The sequence below is a fragment of the Callospermophilus lateralis genome, chromosome 9 (genome assembly GCF_048772815.1).
Source record: "Callospermophilus lateralis isolate mCalLat2 chromosome 9, mCalLat2.hap1, whole genome shotgun sequence".
Lineage (NCBI taxonomy): Eukaryota > Metazoa > Chordata > Mammalia > Rodentia > Sciuridae > Callospermophilus > Callospermophilus lateralis.
In genome coordinates, this window is record NC_135313.1 from 107,820,424 (window position 1) to 107,846,876 (window position 26,453).

Genomic DNA, 26,453 nt, shown 5'->3' on the forward strand with positions numbered 1-26,453 from the left:
CAATTTCTCTGTTCATGACAATCTGTATGTATTCAAACTGTTCTGGACTGTGTTAAGCACCAAGGCAATGCAAAAATGAACCCAATTTTCCTCTTCCCGCAGCTTCCTGTTCAACAAGGAAGACACTCTATATTAACCAAGACAACTCCACAGAGCCTGTGAATTAGAAGGAAGTCCTCTCCCCCATGCTCATGTCTAGTGTTACCAACAGGAATGAAATAGGGGACTGACAATAACATGATGAGGCAAAATCACAAGCAGCCATGCAAATGGGTAAGATGCATTATTTGCGGGAGGTAGTGAAGGAATTAGTTGTTTTAAAAAAAGAAAAGAACTTTGTCTTTTTTTTCACATACAAGTAATAATCTAGCAGCACACATTAGCATGTTTCATTCCATAATTTGTATTTATAAAATCCCTTTTATTCTCCAATATTAATTACAATTTTTAAATGACTGCTTAACTTTCATGTCACTTCATGGCCTTCAAATGTAAGCTCCACAGTTCACATTTTCTTGGATGTCCACAAATTCAAAAGATCACAGACAGTGCATATAAGGCTCAAATTTTTGTTTTATAGATGAAAAGCTGAGTGACCAAATGACATATCCATAGCAACAGGGTAAGACACTCAAGACCAAAATTCACATCCGAATGTGAAACATGTACATTTCCTTCAATGCTAAAACAATCAAGAAAACAGAACTGAGTCCAAGATGCTTCTTATGTTCTGTGAGGATTCTGTCAGAAGCAAAGTGAGTGACATCAGTAAGACTGGAAATAATATAAACAGAGTAAACATGGAATTATTCACCAAGCCCTGCAATGTCTGTTGAGACAAAATACAAGGGAGCTCAACCCCACAGAGTAAGGGTGAAGTTTATGAAATTCATTATACAATCAGAGGTGTAAGAAGTTAGAAATATAAATAGATTTTAAATGGCTTACATAAATGAATGGCAGGCTCATCACAGCTAACGAGTAAAAATAGTGTGTGTGGGTCATGTTATGAATGTTTGAATTTGACATCAAAGAGACACTTGCTTTGCCAACTCTGGCAAAGACAGATGGCACATGGCCATGAGGCTCCCTGGCAATTGTTGCTTCCGTTTGTGAGCATCTCCAAACGCAGTTTTGGGATGTCACGAGAAACTGCAAGCCTGTGGGGTTGTAAATTGAAGACGGACATTTAAGAAACAAACTTTTCACTATATATTAACCAAGACAGCTCCAATGCTGTTTATTCTCACTCAGAAGTATAAGGGACATTTTCACATTCTTACTGTACACGAAGACCCATGGGGTCTCTGAGATCCCACGAGAAAGTTTTCACAAGGATTTATCCATACTTTCCTCATTGGTTTGCTCAGATGAGAAGCAGGAAACCTTCTAGACATCCTGAACCCATGAACTTTTTGTGGTTTGTCCATCAACATTCACAAAAGTCAATGCAGCAACTCACAAATCTCTTCCCATTGCATTGTAGCATGGCCTTAAATTATTTCTGTTTCTGTAGGTTGCCCATCCCCAGCCCTCTCTGGAATGTGATCCTAATTGTATGTTCCTTAGGAAAAATGTCTGATTAGCCCAGCAGTGTTTGAAGACCTCGATCCTATATCTTGTTATAATTTAGATAGTTTATGTCTGGTTTCCAAAATGAGCTTCCCAAGCCATCCTGACTGATGCCCTGCAAATGTTGTTCCCTGCTGAGAAACAAACGGGGTTTTGCCTCTCACCCAAACTCAGCTCACGTCTTCTCCAAAGAAATTATTAGGACATTCCATTAGCTAACAATGGTCCCAGCTAATTAATGTACTCCAATGTCTAGCAACTGTTTTACAGGAAAAATAATCTACATTGCATTTACTGCAAATCCTCACCAACGTGACAAAGACAAATGCCAACTTTACATAATTATTTTTCAGCTGTTATTCAACAATTAAAGTGATTTTCAAATGTGAACATTAAAATTATGAGAAGGAAGGACATAGTTCTGCTTTCAAACTGCCTGGAAAAAGAACTCTTATTCTACACTAATTATTTAGGATTGAACTAGAAAAATAGACTCTCTTACTAATAGAGTAAGTGGGGCAGAAATAAACCTCCCATTGATTTGGTGGTGGTAGGGGCCACACTTTAAAAAAGGGGCAGTGGAATTATATTTCTGAAATAAATGATCTGCAAATCTTATCAATGTTTGAAGACATATTTTTGTAAAATGTACACACCACTGTCATAATGTTGCATAAATTGGAAAAAAATCCATATTGAACTATGGCTGATCTGCAATGGCCAAAGTTAGCCCCTGTCTTCAGTAAAACAGAACACCCAATATCACTGTTCACTTCAGCCGTGCTCTAGGTAAATATTTGTCCATGATCTTTGTTTCTTCTTTCTAGTGTGATTTTCCCCAATATTCCTTAACATTGGAATAATAAAAGTTAAATTAATATTTGTTCATTTCAACGATGATCTGAAACTTACTCCCTTCTTCCTTCTGAAGGCCACAATAATTGTCTCATAAAAGTTCTACCAAGGTCAGGGATGATCTAATTTACTTGTAATTGTGAATTCTGCTAAGAACTCTTACCCATAAATAAAGCCTTGGCTATGGAAAAAAAAAAAATGAAGATCTGAAACAGGATAAGGCAATTAAAAATGGGGGTTGGGGGAATAACGGAGTGGTGGAGAACAGTGGATTTTCTAAATTTAAAACACTCTGCCCTTTCTTGAAATAATGATTTATATTCTCTGAGCCCACAAGAGAGTAATTGGATATGCATGATGCAATGCTGGAATTTTAGGCATTTTTGCCTAAAGGTTATTAACAATTAGTAGCATGAGGGAAAAAATCATAAAGTTAGAAAAACAACCTTCTCTCAAAAGATAACTAAAACTGAACTTGTAATCTGTTCATAATAAAATATATAATGTTTATATTAGAACCCTACATGTCAAAAGGAGAACTGAAGGGCTGGAGGTTTAGCTCAGAGGTAGAGCTTTTGCCTCTGATGTGCTTGGCCCCAAACTTGACTTGGTCCCCCGCACTACAAAAGAGGAAAAAGAGGGAGAGAGAGAGAGAGAGAGAGAGAGAGAGAGAGAGAGACAGAGAGAAAGAGAGAGAGAGACAGACAATCTATGGACTAGAGTATGTGAAGTAGAAGTTCATGATTAAGTGGGAAACTGAACAATAATTTGTATGAGGAAGAATAAAATAACTTACATTACTTCCTTTGTAAAAGTAAAGACTGAGGAAAAACATGAAAAGCTGTCTTTGAATGAATTCTTTAAGAGACATGATGGAGTAGACATTGTAAGTGAAGGTGCTGATACATCATACGGACTAGGGTGTGAAAGCCAGATGTTGAGTCATCTGGACTCAATGGAGCAGAATTCTTTTCACATTGCAGTTACCTGGTTTTGCTTTGATAGTTGCACTGATACAGAGCTCACTATCTCAAGAGCATCTTCCTCCATATAAGATGCTAATACATGTTATAATAGCCCTCTCTGGTGCTTTGTTGTCAGGTTGCAACAATACTATGGTTTGGGTGTGATTTGTCATCTCCCAAACTCACTTTGAAATTTTGTCCGTAAAGTAACAGTGATGAGAGGTTAGCAGATCTTTAAGAGGTGTTGGCATTAATACCTTTCTCTTGGGAATGGGTTAATTCTCCCTTGAGTGAGTTATTTATTATAAGAACTAGTTGTTGTAAAGTAAGGCCACCCCTCTTGTTTTCTTTTTCTGCATTTACACACTTGCTTTTCTGTTTTCACACCATGTTATGACAGATCATAAGAACTTTGCCAGATGCACTTGCCTAATCTTGGATGTCTAGCCTCCAGAACTAGGGGCTAGGAATGTGGTGCAGTGGTCAAGCACTTTTTCCTAGTATGTGTGAAGTTCTAGGTTTGATGCCCAGGGCCAAAGTACAAAACAAAAATAAACAAACAAACCCCTGTTTTCAGCATGAGAATTGTGAAGCTAAATAAATGTACTTTTGCAAATCACCCAATCTCAGGTGTTCTAGTATAGCAGCAGAAAACAGACTAAGACCTTCAGATAACTGAATAGCTCCATCCTCTGGAATACATTCTAGGGTGCTTCTAATCCCTTTCCCACAAGACAATTCATTGCACTTTTCAAACAATGATCAGGTGCATCCTTTAGTCTTCTATTTGCCAAACTAAATGTGTCTAATTCCTTCCACTGTCATTCAGTACTTTGCATCTCACACCATTTTAATAACTGGCTCTGTGAATACTGCTTAGTTTGCTGTGTCTATGATAGACATATGAAACAGGTAGTCTTGATTACCATATAAAACTTTTAATTTCCCCTTTGAAATAAAAAAAAATTGGTATGTGTTAGCAGAACACCTGTCTTATTCAATCATATGCTAGCCATCATTTGATAGGAAACAAATTCACAAATATTTAGGAAGTCAAAATTAAGATACAAAGATTAATTTCAGAGTTTTTATAAGATGTACATGGTTATATACACATATGTGGTATAGTCTCAAGTTTGGGGTGAAGGGATGATGGAGTCCAGGTGGGTTGAGGAATCCACACTAGGAGTTATAGAGTAGAAGAACCCAGACTGATCTTTGAAAGATGGGTAGAGATTTTCTGTTTGGCATGGAGGGAAAAGGCAATAAAAGAGTGTGGGTGTAGGAATAATGAATGACAGAAGAGGTCAGGAATGGTAGGGTCATGTGTGTGGATAGAAATAGAAATACTTAGATTTGCACTGTGACAATTCTGGTACAACTTCCTCCCTTCCATTCTAAACATTTGGTTTAGCTAAACATTCCAGTACTCAGACTTCTGAGGATATTAATCTAGCCAATGAAATCTTGATAAGATGCTATGAAGAACTGAGAGTAATGCTAGGATACCCTTTAGATGGCAGCTGCAGATTTCAGAGGTGATTACCTAGATAACAAATTTCCTTTATTCTGCGTATGGGAATTTTAGTCAGTCCAGTGACAAAGATATTTTTGGATAGACTTAACTTTTGGTGTATTTAAAATTATCTCATCTTGGGGCAAATGGTCCCCAAAGCACAAGTCTTAAAGTGTACTTCTGATGCAACTATGAGAACTGAACTTTACTCAGATGTGGCATCAAAGAATTTGTCTTTCAGAGTAGCCTTCTGCAACCGGCATCATTCATATTTCTATTTCCAAAGCAGTGAAACAGCAAAATTAATTAAACGGTATAAGTGAATAATTCCTGGTAAATACTTTTGACTTTCAATTAGAAGTGAGTCTGAATTTCCATAGAATACTGAAGAGATAGCATCAGACAATGCAATTTCCTTAATAGGGACCATAACCCTAGAGTAACTGCTGCTGCCTCTTTAATATCATGCAATTGACTTTTTTTTTTTCTTTTGCACCATGTTGTACTCTTAACTTTTGTGGAAACTTAAACATTATTCAATGAAACGATTTCCTGGAAAACCTTTTGAAAGTGGTCAGACTGTGACCTTGTTCTTGTACCCTGCCTCTGCCAGCATGCTGTGTAATTATCTCTGGAAGGTTCAGGGCCAAGAGACAGTGCAGGAGTTAGCACCTAAAGAGAATGAAGTTCACAAAAATAATTGTTATCTGCCTACTTTCTGGAAAGAGAAACTACCACTTCCAACATCAGTGATTTTATGTGAATCTATCACCTCTTTTCTATATTTGTTATATTTCAACCTATTGACCCAGAAAACTGGCAAAAATTATCAAAGTATTAACTCTTTAAGAAATGATTATGGAAATGATTAATCTCAAGCCTTTCTCGCAAGTGGACACCAAGGCCTAAAATGCCTAAATGCTTTCCGCAGGGCCACACAGTGAGCAGAAGAACCAGGATTTGAACTCTGTGCTGTGGGGGAGGAACCAGAAATGGTATATGTTTGAAACTGAGCAATAGTATGGCAGACTCTCCAAATAATCAGAATAGAGCTACTGATTGTACGGGTAGGCTACCAAATACCAGTCTCTACTGGAGTAGTGTGGATATCAGTAATATCATAAGGGATAATGAGAAAAAAATGCTTAATTTACAAATAGGTTATCAAAAGCAGCTGTTAAAATAATTTATGTTTAGGCATTAGTTCTTCTCTTTTACCTTTTCACATTGTTTTCCATTGCCACTAATCCTTTGAAAACTCATGCTCCATTTGGCAACCCCTACCACTATTAGTCCTACTCAGCTCTGCTGATTTCAAGTATATGTTCTGTCTTTCCAAAATTCTCAAGATCTCCTCCATAAGATCGCCTTTCTAACCTTTCAGATTAATGCCTGATGATGTTTGTAAAAAATAACTTGGTCTAGATGTCTACAATTGTTCTCACTCTAAGTACAGGGAGAAGAGGCTTCATGATTTTATCATGGATTTTTAGGCCTTGGATTTTATCATGAATTTTTTTTTAAACCTGTGATATCCTCTTAACTCTGTTCTCTTCAAAATTAAGAGATATTCTGTGTTCCTATTCATGCGGTTGATAGCAGCTCAAGATTATAACTGGTAGAACAATGGAATAAGATGATAGGATAAAAATACACATTTGATTATTACTGACACCTGTTATAGTCTTAATAATGATGTGCAATGATGTGATTATCTGTTGCAAGCCTTCAGATTTTACTTTATTGATGGTACTTTCGAAGATGGTGAAAAGGGTCTCAGAGTACAAGCACTCTGGCCTTTGATACCACTAACCATGGTGACCTCTTTATCAAGTGTCCTAATCTTTAATTTGTTGTTAACTAACTTGAAACTGTGCATCTCACGTAGCATCTGCATGCCACTGAGCAAAATGACTTTGTGATAAGCTTATTTGACTTGCTTTTCTTACATGAATTTACAAATAAAAATGGGCTCATCCCTAGTGAGCCCAGAAGCCCTTAGTAATTTCTCTTTCTGATCTATCACCAATCCCTTCAATATCTTAAGTGTTTTAAGCATCTATAATTTTTTAAGTCACTTAGCAACCTAGATGAATAAAATGCATCTCCAGTTGTCTCTATGCATAGAAGATGGATGAAATTTTACGTTTAGTTTCACATTTCATGCTAAGCATTACGAGAGACATGAGGAATGAGAAGACTTGGTCTTATAAGCCAAGATGCTAAGAGCAAAAGATCTGCCCTTAAAGGAAAATTAGAAAAACTAATTCAGAGTGATTGAGACCTGCATGGTTGGGACTCGGCATAGGGACCATTAAGGGTGAGAGTAGAGTCAGTGTGCATGTTTGGAGTATTTAGCTTAAGTGTCACAGAGGTAGTGTCCTCATCAACAGGGAAAGGGGGGTGGTGAGAATCAGAGCAGTCCTAGGGGGACTGTTATAGTTTGGGGGTGAGGTGTCCCCGGAAAAGCTCATGTGGCAATGCAGGAATGTTCAGAGGTAAAATTATGAGATTATGAGAACTGTAACCTTATCAGTGGATTAATACACTTCTTGGATTAATAATCTAAATGAACTATTGGGTGGTAACTGCAGGCAGGTGGGAAGTGGCTGGAGGAAGTGGGTCAGTGGGGGCAAGCTCTCGAGGACTATATTTTGTTCCAGGTGAGCAGAGCTCTCTCTGCTTTCTGGCTGCCATGAGCCGAGCAGCTTTCCTCCATCACACCTTTCTTCCATGATGTTCTGCCTCACGTGAGGCTTAGGGCAATGAAGTTTACCTACTATGAACTGAACTTCTGAAATTCTGAGCCCCAAATAAACTTTTCATTTTCTAGTTTGTCCTTGTCATATATTTTGCTCATAGGGATGAATAGCTGAGAGAGAATACGCAGAGAGAGGTCTGTCGTATTTGTCAAATGTGACCATCACCGCAGCACGGAGTTGACAGCTGTAGTACCTTCCGTGTCAGGTAGAATCCTACATCTGATGAAAATCTAGGATTATCTCCTTGGACACTCTGTCTTCAGTGTAATTAATGAGGGTTCATAAGAAGGCAGAGCCTGAGCAGCAAGTAAGCATGGCTGTTCCTAAAGCAACCCGGTCTGGGTATCTGGCCATGAACCCAGCCACAGGCTGCCAACCTCAGTCAATTCTCCAATCAGATCTTGCCTTCTTAGAAGTTACCTCTGCCATGAGATAATTAGCCTGTGTCTCTACCAACAACTTCCTCATCTCATTAACCTGTTCCCGATTCTTTGATTCAGGTCACCCTTCTTTTGGGGTTACTTATAAAGTTTAATTGATGACATACAATTATAAAGTATGCCATAGTTAAAAACCCTGAGGAAAGAAAATGCATTTTATATGTTCTCTTTTCAGAGAGGCACAGACACCTCTCTCCTGGGCTGGGGGATGGAGGTGCCCTTCCAGGCCTCTGTATATGGAAAGACTGGGGATGAGGGAGATAAGGAAAAAAAATTATTAAGTACAGATTGTCCATATAGAGATGTGATATGTAGAATGATATCCTAACCATCTCTTTTTTTTAAAAAAAAATCACTAGTATGCTCATACACTATCAACTTAGTGAATTTTTCCATTAAAATTAAATAGAAGGCCATGGTAAATTACCCATTTCATTTCTCCTTCCAGATTAAAAAAAGGCACTTAGTCATTTCTTACTGTGGGTGCACTCCAGCCTTACTCTATGTGTTTATGCCAAGTAGGTCATTTATACTGCTGCCTGCTGGAGTTTTTCTTACAACTTAGTAGGGAATATTTGTGATTTTTATTACCCCGAATAAATCTACAAGATGCCTTTTGCTGCAGGCTCTTTATTTTAATTTCAGATAAATCACATCAGGTTCCTGGCTGTCATATTAACATAAGCATGGATCTAAAAATAACAAGTGTGCATTAAGTTACATGTCTAAAGATTAAATAGTGGTAAATTGGGTGTGTGTCTTAATGAACATTAAGCTATTGAGGAGTATTTTGAAACCATCAGTAGGCCTACTCCGATCATGCTACCCAAGCTCTCAGTGCATGCAGTGAACTGACCTTTAGGAGGATATTTTCCCAGTTACATTAGAGGGCAATTTCACATCTCTGTAAGTTAATTTAGTGACTCACTCTCTCTCTCTCTCTCTCTCAAATGTGGCTTATTTGATTAACTGTGAAGAATTCTGAACCTGAATTTTTCATCATCCTCAGTACAGTTACATCCTAAAAATCTTAAAAGCAATCCAAATTCAAATTATTCAACAATTGTGTTTTCATCTACTCTCACTCCATCAATTCTCCTCCCACCAAGATTTGGATCAAAACACCACCTCCTCTGGGAGGCTTTCTTTGAACTTCAGTCAGAGTCTCCCAAAATGTGCTTTTATAGACCCCCATAGCAGCCCCAGTGGAGTAGCCTTGATTTAAACGTGTGAATTTCTCTTGCATTCAAGATTTGGAGAGAAGTAGAAAGGATAAAACCCATGGGTTTATGAAGTCTATTTTACACATTTATTATTAAGTATAACTAAAACCTATGTTCTCTGGTAGATTAATACACTTCTAAAGAAAGACAGGAAGACTTGATATGAAATAGAAAAATCATGGATATAAACTTAGTACAGATTTGCTCCCTGACCCTTTTTGTGTCTCCATGGTCCAGAAAACTTGGGTTCGAACTCCAGGCACCCCATAAGCAAACAGATATGCATATCTCACAAGAGTAACCCAAATAAACTGTAACATTTATTGATCCAAAGGTGCAAGACCAGACATGAAACCGGGAGATCTTCTGGTTCGAATCATCCAGATGCCTTTCCGGACTTAGTTCTACTAACCCCTTTTCACTGTAGAACAGCTACTTAAAGAGAGTGATGTTATATTATCAGAGGCTTCAGGGCCATGACAGAAGCCCAACACACCTTTGCTCCTCTAAAGCAGAACTTGTGGTCCCTAGGAAGCATCCCTTGGTGTACACTTAGCCCTTAGCCCTCCCTTCCACTGCCAAGGGATGATATAACCACTGAAGTATGTGCCAACGCCCAATTTCCACAGCCCTGATTTATTCTCCTTTGTGCTGGGCAGAGGGCATGGCTTAGAGACCAGACTCATCCTGGCAGGGGGCTGGGACTGTCTGCATCTCTGAAACAACCCCTGGTGGGTAATTGGGGAATGACATTGATGGGTTCCCAGGGTGGCCCTGGGGCTTGTGCTTTGCCAAGAATACAGCCATGATTTAAAATTCAGCCCAGGGGTTGAGAGGCAGGGAAGATAATGTAAAGCTCAGTCTCCTTTGACCTCAGCAGAGAGCGACAGAGATGCAGAGTGAGTTGGCATAGCGTGACGTTTTGCTTTCAGAGCTTTTATTGCTATTACAGAGCCCTGAGTTCTCTTTGTTTGCTACCCATTCTAACCCCCAGAGATAGCCTTTTTTTCTCTTGAAGGGATTTAAACAAATCATAGTTTTTATTTTATTCACTGTCCGCCATTAAGAATTCATGCAGAGCAATTTTACTTGTTGCCAATTAAGATCTCCCAGTGGAGGTCTCTGATTACAGCACAGGCAACCTGTTTAATACTTGGCATCTCCTTAGTCTACATAAATTAACCCCATGAGGATAGAGGCATGCTAATTCTTTAGAAGCCTGGATAACACCATCCTTGGATGCATGATTCACAGAAGGTAAATCTCTGGGAGACTCTGGGAGATGCTGAGCCTGATGCTACTCAGGGTGTATCTGCTTTTGTTTCTTACCTCTTGTTTTACCATTTCCAGATAACGCATTACCAATAATTTTGTTTTTCATCAGAAGTAGCCATGTGGACTCCCAGCAGGCAATTTTAATATCACTCTTTTATGTATAAACAAATGTGTATGTTGGCGGGTAAAAGTGATATTCTTTTTTTTTTTTCTTTTTTTTTCGTACCGGGGATACTCGACCACTAAGCCACATCTCCAGCCCTATTTTGTATTTTATTTAGAGACAGGGTCTCACTGAGTTGCTTATTGCCTCGCTGTGGCTGAGGCTGGCTCTTGAACTCAGTATATTCTTGCCTCACTCGGTCTTCCGAGCTGCTGGGATTACAGGCCTGTGTCACCATGCCCGGCAAAAGTGAGATTCTTTTTATGCACTTCTCACCTTGGGAAGCAGGAGATAAGTGCTTCAATAGGGCAAACAGTTTGTATTCTACAGTTTACAGATTCTTGGAGTTTAGTGTTAAGGCTTGTGTTACCCTTCTGGAAAGTGGTGAAAAACTTGGGACTAACATTTCTAAATATTGCCTTTTCCCCTTTGACTAACAATTTAGAGTCCTCTCACTCTTAGGTGACTTTTCACCACATCACCCAGCACCGGACCTGTGAGGAAGGGGAGGGGAAGTACAGGTCATATACATTTGGATATCAAGAATATAGATCACCATTTCCCAAAGCATGTTCCTGAAACCTTATCCACAGGTAATATTTCAAAATAGGTAGTATTTGAGGACTTTTTAAAAAGTCAAAATTATATGTTGTATCATGTTTGCATAAATATACATAGTATATATTAACAATATTAATGGCTGTGAGATGTTCCCAATTTAAAAACTTAAAACCTTGTTTTATCTAGTATTTTTCAAATTTGGCCACAGCATACTTTCATTTTTTTTTCTCAAAATATCTATCACACAGTGATCCAGTGTATTAGTGTTTCTTGGAATATGCTTAGGAAAACACTTACATAGATCACTTAGAGTGCTGGTTCTTTGTGAGGAGAGGAAATGATTTTGTCTTCTGGGGAATACTCAGAAAATTTCTGAAGGTATTTTTGGTCAAGTAGGGGATGTTACTGGCAGGTAGTGGGTAAAAGCTAGTGATGATCCTAAACATCCTACAATTCATGGGACAACCCATCTCCATGATGAAAAAGAATTACCCATCTTCAAATGCCAACAGTGCCTTGGTTGAGAGAACCTAATCCAGATACAGCTGGATTAGGGACTTAGGTGATCTAGAATCTCTGGTTGGCAGCTAGCACTCTTCATTCACCAGATAGTCATGTAATTTTTGTCATGCAGATTTCCTTATTAACTTATAGGCTCCAATATGACTTATTAATATAGAATATTCATAATGAATATTCTAAAATGAATACATTGATATTTTCTGGGTACACTACTGGAAAGCTGTTAGGCATGTTTAGTAGTCATGTCTACTCTGTTCTTTGTAGTTTTCTATGATACATATATATTGTGTAGTATCAATTCACAATATTTAAGTATTATCAAAAACATACATTCTTATATGGTCAATAAATGCAACACACTCTTCTAGACTTTATGGTTCATATAATTTCATCAATCAGTAATCTCAAATACTAGATATATTACTACTTTTCTTTTTAAAGATAAGGAACTCAGTATCAGAGATGTTAATCAACTGCTAATTTGGATAGGCTGAGACAGAAATCCAAATCCCCAAAATCTCCAGGCCAGTCCTCTTTTCATTATTTTGGTATGATGCTGAATCCATTTTTTCATACATAATTTTGCATGTGGCATGAAAGAGTAATTTTAATGCCATAAATATTCATGAATTTGATTTGTATTTCCCAACTGTCTGTGTTTATTCTAAACTCTTAATTTGAGGCTGCAAATGGATAAAGATTTTTATCAAATGTTAGGAGAAAGATATTCTCAGCAGTTTTTTTCCTTAACAGAGTCTTTCTTGTCAGTCATAGATATATTTAACCAAATCAGAAATAGCGACACATGATAGGAAAATCATCAAGTGCAAAGCAATCATTTCCTTTAAATATTAAGTTTTCATATCAGAGCAAATAAAGATGCAGGAAATGGTGATTGTGTTTAAACACCAGTGTATATGTTGTAATGATTTTTTTGTTTGTTTAAATCAAGTAGTGAGATGAAGAACAAATTACAAATTAAGTATAAATCTGGGTGGGTTTAGACTCAATTCTAGATTCTGACTTTATCCTTTTCATTAAATGAATTCTCAGAAGTTTACCTCTTCAGAAAAAATGTGTTGGTATAAAGAGTTGAGCTAAATGATTGCTCGTTGCTGGATATCTAAATTTAAACTCCACAAATTCCTTTGCACTTTGAAAACTCAGAGATAGATTATAGGTCTATTTCAGTAGAATACTAAATAGGACCCCAAATAACTTGAATATGATAACAATGTTTTTATTATAGCAGATTGTTAAGCTATAAGAAACAACTGAAATGTAAAGATTTGTAACCTCTCATGAAGACAAGGAAGCTTTGTAATCATTATACCCAATCCTCTATCATTTTTTCCAACTCTTATCATTCACTAAGCAGAAATAAGAGCATGTTTCATGTCCACCATGATTTTGATCAATCCTCAAAAGGGGCAGCCATAAAATAATGCTGACCATAGTTACTACTGGATGATCTAAATATATTCAGAACTTGTCTTTCAAGGTATGCAAATGGAAGTTCATCATTTAATATTAGCAGTAGTGACAAATAGCCCACTCCATGATAACCAAAATTCAAAAGCTCAATAAAATCAGAGGAGTCACACTGTTTATGGGAATATTTGTTTAACTTCAGGCAATCTAGTCATTCTTAGGTACATGGTATGAGAATAACATACCATTTATGTTATTTTCATGATCCTCTGCACATCATGGATTCTACCCCAACCCATGAATGATGCATTTACATAACTTAATCATAACTAGAAAGAATTTCCCACACTGCTCCATGATATTCATATATTCTTCACCAAAAACAATTTGGCTACAGCTATAGTTATGATATTGTAATAATCATCTTAAACTCTATCACTTTAAGTCAATCAAGTCAGGATCTGTTTGCAAAATATAATCAAATGTAATTTCATGATTCAGTAAATTGTATGTAAGTCTTCTATCATTGGTTTTCATTTTCTTTTCAATGCTACCATTTCCATTTTTTCCACTGGTAGTTATTCTGACTATTCAAATGTCATTATTTCCTTCTATTGTTATTCAAATGGAGCTGTTTTATTAGATCCTCCAACTCCACATAGAAGGCTTTGCTTCTTCAACAGTAATATTTCTGAAGGAAAATGGAAGTGAATGCACACAAAATTCTGAGCTCTTACTTTATGTTAGGCTAACTCCATGCTTGAAATAGGATTTTAATTTAATCATATCTGAGAAGACCAAAAGGTTTTTATTAGCTACCGCAAGAAAACAGGAAAAATAGCCCTTTTCATGCAGGTTTTTATTTAGTTCAAAGAGCCCATGAAACTATTACTGTTCCACAATGATATATTTAAGATACACTTCCTGACCAAATTAAACTCTAAATTTCTTTGATTAGATAGCAGTCATCATTTTTTTGTATATTCTTCTCTTGAAAGATAGGATAAATAAAATATTCTATACAAGTATTTGAAATATAGTATTAAATACCAGTTGCATATCAGTTTAAAAATATGCTTTCTAATAGATTCATGGAGAATATAATTAAAAAGGCACACAACCATAAATGCATAGTTGTAGATTTTATTAGGACACTGGATCACAAAAGAAAATTATCAAAACTAGGTTATGGTTCTCATAAACAAATCTAGCAAATATTGTATTAGTCAAATACAAAAATAACTGTCCCTGTTATTGGGGCAAACTTAACAACTGAACTTCTCTTGTATTCTACCAGCAGTTTTTCTAAATATACAAAAATAATATTTTCTATTACTATGATCAGAGATCTGTTCTCCAGTAGGCAAACCACGTGAACAGAATGAATTAAAATATATAGTGCTTTACTAGAACTACTTAGGAAAGATGAATGAAGAGGGAATAACCTACTTGGAGTTCAGTGGTGATGGAGTTGGATGAGGTTTGGTAAGAAAGTCTCAGGGTTAATATATACTTATCTACCATCTCAGTATACAGAGAAAGCTCTCCCCTTCAAGAGGTTAGGGGCTTGCTGACCCTTTGCCAGACTAAGGTAATTACATGAAAAATTTCTAGTATCATGTGAAGCATCATGTAATTAAGCATTAGCATATTTCAAAAATCAAGAGTTATAGAAGCTTAAAATAGGACGTCAAATTTCATAATAGTACTCATAGACAACAAGACTCTAAAATAAGGACCCTAAAGAGCTAAATAATGACGTCAAACATCTTTGCCAGTGTATTCCCAAGAGATGTCATGGAATGTATACACAACTTGGGAATGTGACTCCTATTTTATTAATTTCTATTTCTGACATGGCTTCCTTACCTAGAGTCAGAACCCACCAAGTAAAACTAAAACTAAATATCAGAGAACTGCACAACTGTTCTCCCAAAATATTCCCCTTTAAGACGAAAAGAAGCAGAACTTTTAAGCAGACATTTTTTACCTTTCAGAGAAAATCTTTCAGTAGTTTAGTATCAGAGAATCTGTGTTCTATTTCCCACCACATTGTAAGTTTGCCACGCAGCCCTGGGAAATATCTTTAATTCCTTGACTTTGACAAGTTTCAGGATTCCCACTATCCTTCTTGCATGGTGTACATCTGACTCAAGGATGAGTTTTGGTGTTGTTTCTTACTTTAACTAAAGAAATCACATTCTTTAAGTAGCCTCTGACTATTCTTATACACAAAGGTGTCTCTGGCACCAATTGGAAGAGAATTCCTTTTCCAACTCCTGACCCATGGTCAATTTCAAAGCTATAGAGACAACTACCTGAACAAACAAGGAAGACAAGAACATGAATTCTACTCACCTCCAGAGACTTCTGTGTTGCTCCTCCAGTTGAGTCAGCAGATGCTCAATGTATTTATTAGAGTCCATGTATTCCTGCACCAACAGAACAAGACAAAACCCCATTATAATAGTCAGATTTTAAGACTCTATCCCTATTGCTATAAGGAATATTTTCAACAAGATAAGCCCTCGGACCCTCATCAGTCTCAGAATCTTTGATTCCATGATTTATAAACATAGTCATTTGAACATGAATACTATTTTCCCTTTATTATCATGTGCTAATTTTAATTAAAAAAATCTCTGTAGAAAATAAAGTTTTACTGAGTCATCCTAAAAATCCTTCTATTTGCCTAAAAAACCCTTTATTTCATATTATGTACACTGGAGCCCATGTGATCTACCATATAAAAGTAAATGAGCCAATGTGTTGCTGTTAACCTTTAAAGAATATGAATAAAGTAGAAAATACAGGACTTAATTTTTCTGGTTTGATAATCACCATTTTTAGGTAAAATTCATTTTTAAACTACATAGGATGCTTCATATATGTATCCCATTCACTGTGCGTTCATGTACATGTACAGACAAGGCCACACTCTTTCATCTCCTTATAAATACAAGAAATAGAGTTTGTTTCTTTTCCACCTTAGAAGATAAATCTTTGGCTTATAAGAAGTTATAAAAGGTAAAGTATATCTTATTCTATAGAAATGTATATGTGAACTGACCTGTGTCAAGAACTATTTTCAAGAAAAATGTCTGAAAAATTAAGAATTTTTTTTTTCACATGAGAATCCTACAGGAAAATCCATAGGTTATTACAACTGATGTTTTAAGTTTGTGGCTTCTGAAATATGATGTTCACATATAAAAGAGGTCCAGTTGATAACTTGGAGCAAATACAATGTGTAGAACTTCTCATGATATTGTTTCATTCTGATTCTGCTACTTCTTCCCCTTTCTGTTTGGAGATCCTTCCCACAGGCCTCTGCTTCTACACAACAGCTACCTACAATAGACCAGTGGGGGACATTAAGCTCCCTCAAAACCTACTGTTTTCCTGGGATACAAAATAAACTGATTGCTTTGATTAATATTGATATTTTTACTTCTGAAATACCTTTTTATATATAATCTATTATTCTACAGGAATATCAGTATAATAAGGGGGGAAAGGTTTTAGGGGGAGATCTGATAGAATGGAAAAGGCCTAGTTTTGAATTTCTGATCCTGGTTCTAAAAGAACCTTTTCCTTTCTAAATAATCTCAGTATACTAAGTATAAAACATTTCAGCACATACTAAATTATTGTCTAGGTAAAAAAAAAAAACTTATACTTCTAAGACATTATTATTCTGCTGCAGATAATTAGCTAAAGGATTTTATATCTAATAAATAAACATTCATTTTCAGGTGACTATTGAAGAGTTAGTTAAATAAAACTACTATTCAGCATGTTAAAACCAAAGCAGAAGTTCCAACATATATGATTATGGTTTTATATATGCTGATCAAGGCTGAAACACAATTTAGAATGCTCATCATTACCAATGACTAATTATTAAGTATTTTCAGTTGAAAAGATTATTAAGACATTTTTACCCAATGGAATCAAATTTCAAATTCATTTACCCATTTTTCATTCAACAATTTTCATCACTTATGATGTGCCAAGGGCTATTCTAAGTTCTATAGATACAGTACTAAGAGAGAAAAACCACTCCCTGGAAGAGTGTGTACTTTTGAAAAGGGAGACAAACAAATAAATGAACAGATGATTTCAGATCAGGTACATGCTATGAGAGAAATCAACAGATGATAAGGAAGACTTGAAATGGGAGGAAAAGCTATTTCATGTGAAGTCACTTTTGGAAAACTGAGCATAAATAAGACTGTTATCAGCTAAGACTTGCTAGAGAAGGTTGAAGCCATGTAGGGAAAAGCCTCCTGAACATTGCAAACAAAGGATTCAGTATATTCAAAGATCTCAAATGTGCCATTTGAAGATCAGAAAAATCCCAGTGTGTGACTAGGAATAGGAATAGAAAGGGCAGAGTCCAAAGTTAGAGTTAGGCAGAAGCAAAATCATGCACAGTTTGAACTAAATGCATGTGTTGTTAATTCTGATTAGCTCAAGTCAGAGGTTGCATCTGAAAAACATAGTGATGACAAATATGTCCTTTGACTCAAAAGAGATTTAGGCTCAATCCTGGTTTGATCTTACTAGCTATATTCCCCTGGGAAAATTAGTTAAGCTTTCTAAATCTTAATTTCTTCATCTTTATCAGAGGGATAAATCAGACTTGAGCTATGAAGATGTTATAAGGATAAAATTGTGTTAAATATATATCATCATGCCTGCCAAATAATATGCATAGCTTTTAGCAGGAATTTATTTATTTTGCACATTTTTATTGGTACATTACATTGTGTGTATGTACAAATATGTAATAACAAATCCTGTTGATATGTACAACTATGCATAGCTTTTTACAAATAACTATACATCTCTTCTCAGAAGAGCAGTCACTTTACAAGACAAGGGTATTGTTTATTTTTCTTCTTTTACCAAACTTCAAGAAATTTAAGTGTACAGCTTCTCTGAAGAAGCTGTATCTGTATTAAAGATCCTGCAGACTGACCTTGGCTGACTAATAAAATTGTGACTATGGAAATAAGGAATGTTGTAGGTCAAGAGCCAAAATTATCTTGGGCTATGTCAGGCCTTTTAATAGCCATTCACCTTAACTTTTGTATGTGACTTAGCATCTTGTGACTATTAGAGTAAAAAAATTTCAGGATATATTCCTAAGCTTAGGAAGCCTGTATTGTGCACCAGCCTTAGAGCCAAGAATGCTGTAGGTAACATCTGAAAGCCATGGGACAGATGCCCCCCACTTTGCTACAGTCCACCTACCTGCTGTCCTACTAATGTATTTGGTGAATGTTGTTTTTCTTTTGTTTTGTGACTATAAAAATTCATGTATCCTCTTCTACTGTTCAAAATGGCACTTAGGGTAACTTGAATACACGTTCCTGCTTGTATTTGGCTCAGAGTAAACTATTTTCTTACTTCCTGAGAAACGCAGTTACTCTTTCACATCAAGTTGACTAATCCTTCTTCCATTACTAATTTATATGGTGCTAAGTTCATATGTGTACCATTTGGTTAGTGAAAACTAAGCCTCCTATAATCTAGAAAAGAAAACTCATCTACAATCTTCCTGGTGTCATTATACATTATTTGCAACACATTATCTATAAAAACTTTCATAAATAATGTTTCCCAAGTCTTGTTTTGCCTTGTTATGTCAAATAATACAGATTTCCGATCATTAAATATAGCTGTCGCCAGATTGCATGCTAAAAGCTATTTCAAATAACAATAAAAGCTGATTCTGTTTAAACTGGCTTTATCCAGTTTTTCATAAAAATAACTATGAAGACAAATCTTAAAAACACTTAATAATGGGAAAGTAAGATTATGGATTCTCCATTCCCCATTGCTGTTTTCTTTTCATCTATAGCACTCCTATATCTAACACCTAGTATAGTTTACCTGTTTAAATATTTGGGTATAGCTTATTACCTGTCCCTCCTACCCACCCACACACATAAGGCTAACAGATACGAAAAGGGGAAAAAAGATGATGTTCATGTGTACTTTTTGCTACGTGAAACCATTCCTCCCCCACCTAAAAGAATTTAGGATTTCCCCTGATAGGTTTACTATTTCTGGTCCCTGAATTATAAAAGTTAGATAACTCATGAGAAATCCTTATAATTCTATAAGTTTATGACAGGATTATTCCCAGAGGGAATTTTGTCCATCTGTTTGGAGATTGACTCCAAGAAAAATAATGGTAGGGTGGCACTAGGGCAGGCAATGGGGTACCCTGGGGCTCTAGTCACACTAAATAAAACGCTCAGGGCTCAGTGGCTACTACTAGAACTTTGGTACCAAGTGCCTACTGAAGAATAGACTCCAACATTCCAGAATATCAAAGGCACAGGGAGGTAAGAGTGCTGGACCAATCATTTCAGAACAAATAGAAAAGTCACAACACAGAACCATGGAAACTAACAAAGGACAAGAGAAAAATCATAACTCTCAGTCACAAGAAAGGGTGTGAGTCAGACAACCAGTGACAAGAAAATATGAAAGTTTTTTTTTTTGTTGTTGTTTTGTTTTAGAAAGACCCTTCACATGTTTATTAGTGTCTAGAAAGACATGGTCTCTCTGACATGTGCAGAAAGTTTTAAAAAATACCGAGATGGGCAGAATTAGATTTAAGATTACTGGAATGAGCAGCAAAGATAACAAAATGAAACAAAATTTAAGTGGGGTGAGCTAAGAATTAAGGAAACAAACTGTGGTAACATAATTGAAATCTGCTTTTTATTTTTATTATGAGATGACTCTCCCCACCACAAAGTGATGCTTTAGACATGTATAGGCAATGGGTTTTGGCTTATTGATACTGAAATTTTCACTTTGAATAAAGTTTACTTCCCAGTATCTCATTTGGAAACAAATCAAACTCCCAACCAAGACCAGATCAAGTACATATTTACTAACCTTCCATTACTAATTTCTATGCAATAAGTTAGCATGTGCATAACTCAGTCAGTGAAAACTAAGTCTCCTATAATCTAGAAATTTTAAAAAAATGATCTACATTTTTTCTATTGTCATTATATATTATTTGCAACATATCATCGATGAAAAATGTCAGTTTCCCAAGCCTTGCTTTGCCTAACTCTCTCTCTCTCTCTCTCTCTCTCTTTCTCTCTCTCTCTCTCTCTCTCTCTCTCTCAGAGCACAAACTTTATTAAAGTTACTAACTTGAGGAATATATTTTTCTATTGACTTTCCTGAAAATTACAAAACTCTCATTATCTAGGAATAGGAGAGTCAACAATGATGACACACAATTCTGTGCAAAATAAACGTTATACTAACAAAATCAAGAAATAAAGGATAAAGATGAAAATGAATAGAGATGATCAATGAAAGAGCAGAAAATACAGGCTTGCTTAACAATCACATCTTTTGAGTATTTAGTAAAATTTATAATGTAAACAGATAATTAACAAACATTTTAGGACAGAAAACAAAGGGCTCCTTTATGTGCATAAATAAGGCTCATCAGAATCTCAGTAGAGTTAATGGAGGACAGTCCACACACCCACTGGCATGAGAGTTCTCTAAAACTGTGAGGGGAAAAATTAAAAACAAGGCTGCAAACATCCTAAGAGGTTTCTAAGCAAGGAATAAGAAGGGTTGGCTCAATAGCTTCTGGCCAACCCTAATACCCATTGAAGTTAACTATACAGAGAAACTCAAAATATTATTTTAAAACAAGTAGCTTCTATATATATAAAAAAAAAACAGAGGGACATTCTTAGATATTCATGAACTCAGAAAGTACAGAACCTGCTCCTTTAATTAAACATTTAGAGATAAATATGCATATTTTAAAGGTATCTGGGTGCATATCAAATACCTAAGTGATGAATAAAAAACACATACCATATATGGGTGTGTTTATGCACACATCCAATATCTGAAAGATGAATTGATATGGGATTCACAATATAAAGGGAAGGTTTTAAAGTAGTTAAGCCATTGTTTAGATGTCTAAACAACATAATAGATTATAAAATTAAACATAAATATCTCAGAAGATATAGAATCCACATCTGTGTCTGTGATGGGAAGAGGGAGGATCAGAGCAGGAAAAGAGAAGTTTCTTCATACATAGGGACAAAAATTGTTTTGTACTTGACTTGGTAACAAAAAAAGAAAAAGTACAAAGATGTGCTTTGGCTACATTTGCACAGTTGGGGAAAGCAATTTGTTTTTTCATTTTGTGAATTTAAAATGTTTAAGCACCTTTGATCTAGAGGTTTCGGTCTAAAAATAATTCTGAGGAAATAATCAGATAAAGGAGATGATGTTCAAAATGTATGTGAAACTTGAAAAACCTGGGTGTATCTGTTTCTAAAATGATTAAAATAAAGAAATGATTAAAATAAAGCATGCTTCATTAAGAATTATAATTCTTTAATAACTAGCAATATATAAAGCAAAACATTCAATAAAATATTAAATGGAAGTTGAATGTAAAACTACATATCCATGCTATCACAATTCAGGAAATGTATATAAAGATTTTAAAAAGCACACTGTGTATTGTAGTATAAATTAAATATTCTTCTGTATACTTCTATTTCTATAATTTTAAAATTCTATATGTTCACTATAAATATTTTTTAGATGATGAATGCTATTTGGAGAAATACACCTCCAGAAATAATGTTCACAAACATTTGATTATAATTAAAATGTAGAAAGCTGGATTTACAATATGACAATAAAGCAATTTCCTTTATATTATTCTACAGCTAAGCTGGTATTTGAAACAATGAACCCCTTTCTTCTTGCCCTTGTCCATGTTCTGATAAAAAACATTCCACCAAAGCTGGGATTAAGGAGACGAGGAACATCAAGTTATACCAAGGTACATTTATATGTTTTAAAAATTTTTTTTAACAAAAGGTACAGCATTAAAGAGACATCTATTTGTTCCTTGGCTAAAATTTCTGAAAATTAGAATCATTTTAAAAATACATTTCAGAAAGTTTGCCTTTCATTTCTCTTTATGCAAGGGTTTCAGGGCAATCAATATGAAACATTTAAAGCGATTAGAGGTTTATAGATACACTGAACACTGCATGTAAGTGCAGCATTTAAAGTGAACCTCCTGTTGTCTAAAACAGGTCACTTCTGAGAGAGGCTCATTAAAAATGAATCCCAATGAGGCAAAATTCTGAGGTGTCATTCATTGGAAGTGCAATTTGAAATACAATAGTCTGTCAAACCTTATAGATATCCAAAATCCCTCCAAATAATCCTCATATTATAATCAGCATAATTTATGGCAAGCTTGTGAAATTCTGAAAGCAATCTTGTGACTACTAATGGAGAATTCCCAATTCACCTTTCGGCAAAGAAGCAACAACAAGGAGGCCAGCTGTTCAAATCAACAGAAACATCATGAGATACAGGAATTTCCACAATTAGGAAACGACTAACTACCATAACAAGTGATGCTGCCCTCTAAAAATTATTTTGTCATCTTAATGAAAAGGTACATCTGCGCGGGCAAACACACAAAAAAAACAAGAACGTACCCACACTGGGAATTACACAGGCAAGGTAATAAATAGAAAGGTGTCTCAATCTTCACCAGCATCTGTGCCAACATAAATTCATCCAAGCAGGCAACACTGCTTGTTAAGCACCACAAACAAATCAATTCATGAGCCCTGGTTTTAACAGATTAATTCCACTGCCATTGTTTTCGCCATTAGCCATCTTTAATCCCTCTTCCCCATTCAAGCAACTACAACCTTGCTTCCACTGGAGACCTTTAGGTGCAACTTCTCTATGAGAACTACCCATGGCCTCCACAAGGTGGAATCTCATGATTTTGCTTGGTTTTTATCTTATGAGTCGTTCCTGCTGCACTTGACATTTTAAATTCTATTCTTGTCATCTTGGTATTCCCTGAAAGTGTCTCCTACCGCTACGAGATCTGAGTCTTCTTCATTCCTTGTGGCCCTGCATCAGGAGTGAGGTTCCATTCTAGGTTATCTTTCACTTTCTTATGGAAAACTCCATTGTCCACCAGAATTTCACTCATCACCCAAATACATGTCTCTGTGGTAGGTCACCCTCTCAAGGTGAAAACCTGTGTGTCTAGCTTTGCTGTGGATATGACAAAACATTCTGCAAAGAGTATCTTCCTTCACTTGTGGGTACTCCAACACCTATCATAGCACTTGAAACATCACAGCTCTCAAAAGTTGTGTTAAATAAATGAACAAGTAAAATGACTAGCTGGACACCATCATACTCAAAATACAGGAGAATGAGATTATGTTTCTATGAGTCTTGTCCTTTAGAACTTTTTAATTGTGGTTATAATGATCATAAAGAAATTATGCAGTTATAAAGATATCAGAAGGCAGTGTTTATCTATCTATTCTCATTCATCACTCGACAAAACAATTCTGATACCAGATGTGTGGGAATTGTCCCCTATATATCAACCAAACAATCCTCCAGCAGATACCAGCTGAGTATCCTATAATTTAACTCAATTCTGACACAGTCTACCTCAAGCTAGCATCAGATCCTACCAGTTGAGGGCTCAGTTTCACAGACTGTCCCCAGCGTCAGATGTCAATCACAAGTAATGGCTTCCACCCAAACTTTTGTCTGGTCAGCTATATAAATCCAGGTTCCCACTACGTATTTTAGGTCCAATTAAATTGATATAGCTGCTCACAAAACTCAGAGAAGCCCTTTACTTATGTTCATCTAATATGAATGACACCTCAAAGGATAGAAATGAGCAGCCAGATGAAGAGAAGCATAGGGTGAGGTATGAGAGAATCTTTCATTCATATCTTTTCCTGGCATGCTACCCCCCCCCCCCCCCACTCAGGAACTATCACATATTGGGATGCTGGGAGCTGCCTAGACCTGGTTCTTTTGGGTTTTTAATGGAGGACTTGTTATGCAGGCATTATTGGTTACATTATCTGCCATGGGTATGAACACAACTTTTTTTTTTTGAAGGGGATTGAACCCGGAGGCACTTTACCACTGAACCACACTCCTATACCCTTTTTTAAAAAGATTTTTTTTTTAGTTGTCAATGGACCTTTATTTTATTTATTGATACGTGGTGCTGAGAATTGAACCCAGTGTCTCACACATGCTAGGCAAGTGCTCTGCCACTGAGCCACAACCCCAGTCCATCCCAGACCCTTTTACTTGTTGATTGATTTTGATATTAAGACAAGGTCTCATTAAGTTGCTAAGCTGCTGGGACTGGCCTTGAACTTGTGATCCTCCTGCCTCAGCCTCCCAAGTTGCTGGAATTACAGGCATGCATCACCATGCTCGGCTTCAACTCAATTTTAATCCCTCTCCTTACCCTTGAGATTGTGGGGCCAGGCTAGCCTTCTAATCCCGTGGCTGTTTCTTCTAGCAACCAGCCCCCATCCTGAGCCTGCTGAGAGTGTTTTATTAGAATAAGATGTACCTTGCCACCCTAGAAACGCCAAGAGATCCAGGAGCTCTGTGCTAACACCAGAAGTCAAAGACAAAATATCAGACAAAAAATTTTACTAGTACCACTATCTTCAAATTTTTAAGACATGTTTGCCAGGAATGGGGGGACAATAGCCAAATATATAGGTCATACTTTATTATACTATCATAATAGTTTCTAAAATTACTATGTACTAACTTCCATCTATTAATACAAACCCAGAATGGCACCCAAAAACAAGCTATTGACAATTCCATAAAACAACAACAACAAAAATGTGCTTCTTCAATCTTTTAATCCTGAAGATTTATGTTCATTGCTCATTCATAGCAGAGCCATCGGGGGCTATCAAAGATTTAAAACCACGAAAATCATCAAAACCAAAACTTGCTATCAAATGGAGTAGCAACTGATAGAATAATGACTAGCAAGTCCCACAGAGTGAAAACAAGTCTCCATAGACTTTCACAGATGAAAATTTTATCAATATGAATTACCAGTGACTAAATATAGACCTATAGCCACATGTGTCCATTAAAAAGCTTTATTGTCTACTATTTGGCATCAAGAAGCCTATTACTGCAAATCAAACTATAGACACATCCTAGCAAGTTTTAATTGTGAAACACATTTTAATTTGTTGGGCACTGCATATCTGTCCCTTGTATTTTCCCTCCTTCTTCTTCTTCTTCTTTTTTTTTTTTTTTTTTGGTGGGGGTGGTTACCAGAGATTGAACTCAGGAGCACTCAGCCACTGATTCACATCCCCAGCCCTATTTTGTATTTTGAGACAGGATTTCACTGAGTTGCTTACGCCTCATTGTTGCTGAAGCTGGCTTTGAACTCTCATCCTCCTATCTCAGCCTCCAGAGCCACTGGAATTATAGGTGTACACCACTGTGCCCAGCTCCCTTATTTATTTTAAACCTATTTTGCATCATTCACCAGTTAGACACGTGGTTCCCAAGCTAAAGATGTTTCCCGCCTCCTGCTCTGCAAGGGATGAACATGTGATTGAAATCAAGTCAATGGGATGTGAGAAGAAATGGTATGTGCAACATCCAGGGAATCTCCAAACTAAAGACAAGCTGCACACCCATTTCACACTCTTCTTTGACACCTGGCCAGGTGATGACAACCTTTGGCCCAGAGACATCACCTACATGTCAAGGATGCAGGTGATTATTCTTAGAACACCTGTTCACTAATCTTTCAGTCTCCCTTTAGCTTTTCACATAAAGAAAGAAATGAATTCTTATTCTATTTATAAACACCACATTTTGGGAAGCATAGTCTATGTTGTGAGTGATAAAATAAGGGTTCACCAATTCTTTTGAAAAGATGACAAACAGTGAAATACTGGGGAATTTAACATCTCAATATTACTTTATTGATTAATTGTAGAGTTGGGTTGTTACAGTTTTCCAAAGTGCTTCCACATCCATCCCCATTAGATCCTTATAATGTCTTTGAGTCATGGTCAACATTTCAATTTAGAAAAGTAATGTTCAGATTATAGGTTAGTAATTTGTTAAGGGTCAGATGGTAACAGCCTTAAGAAATAGTCTTATTGCTCAGTTCAGCATATTTTACACTGTGCCTCCAAATTATCCTCTCAGAGCTAACTGAATGTGGATTTTTAAGTGCATCCTTCAAAGTGGATTTTATATTGGTGAGATAGAGACCAACAGTAGAATG

General features: G+C 36.2%; 1 protein-coding gene across 1 annotated transcript in view; it reads right to left on the reverse strand.

Moving 5' to 3' along the window:
• The window catches only part of Nckap5 (NCK associated protein 5), a 795,495-nt gene that overhangs the window by 579,368 nt on the left and 189,674 nt on the right, over positions 1 to 26,453 (reverse strand). The window contains exon 2 of the mRNA XM_077110321.1: positions 15,644 to 15,717. Coding sequence (XP_076966436.1) covers positions 15,644 to 15,717 — 74 coding nt within the window. The remainder of the gene's footprint in view (positions 1 to 15,643; positions 15,718 to 26,453) is intronic.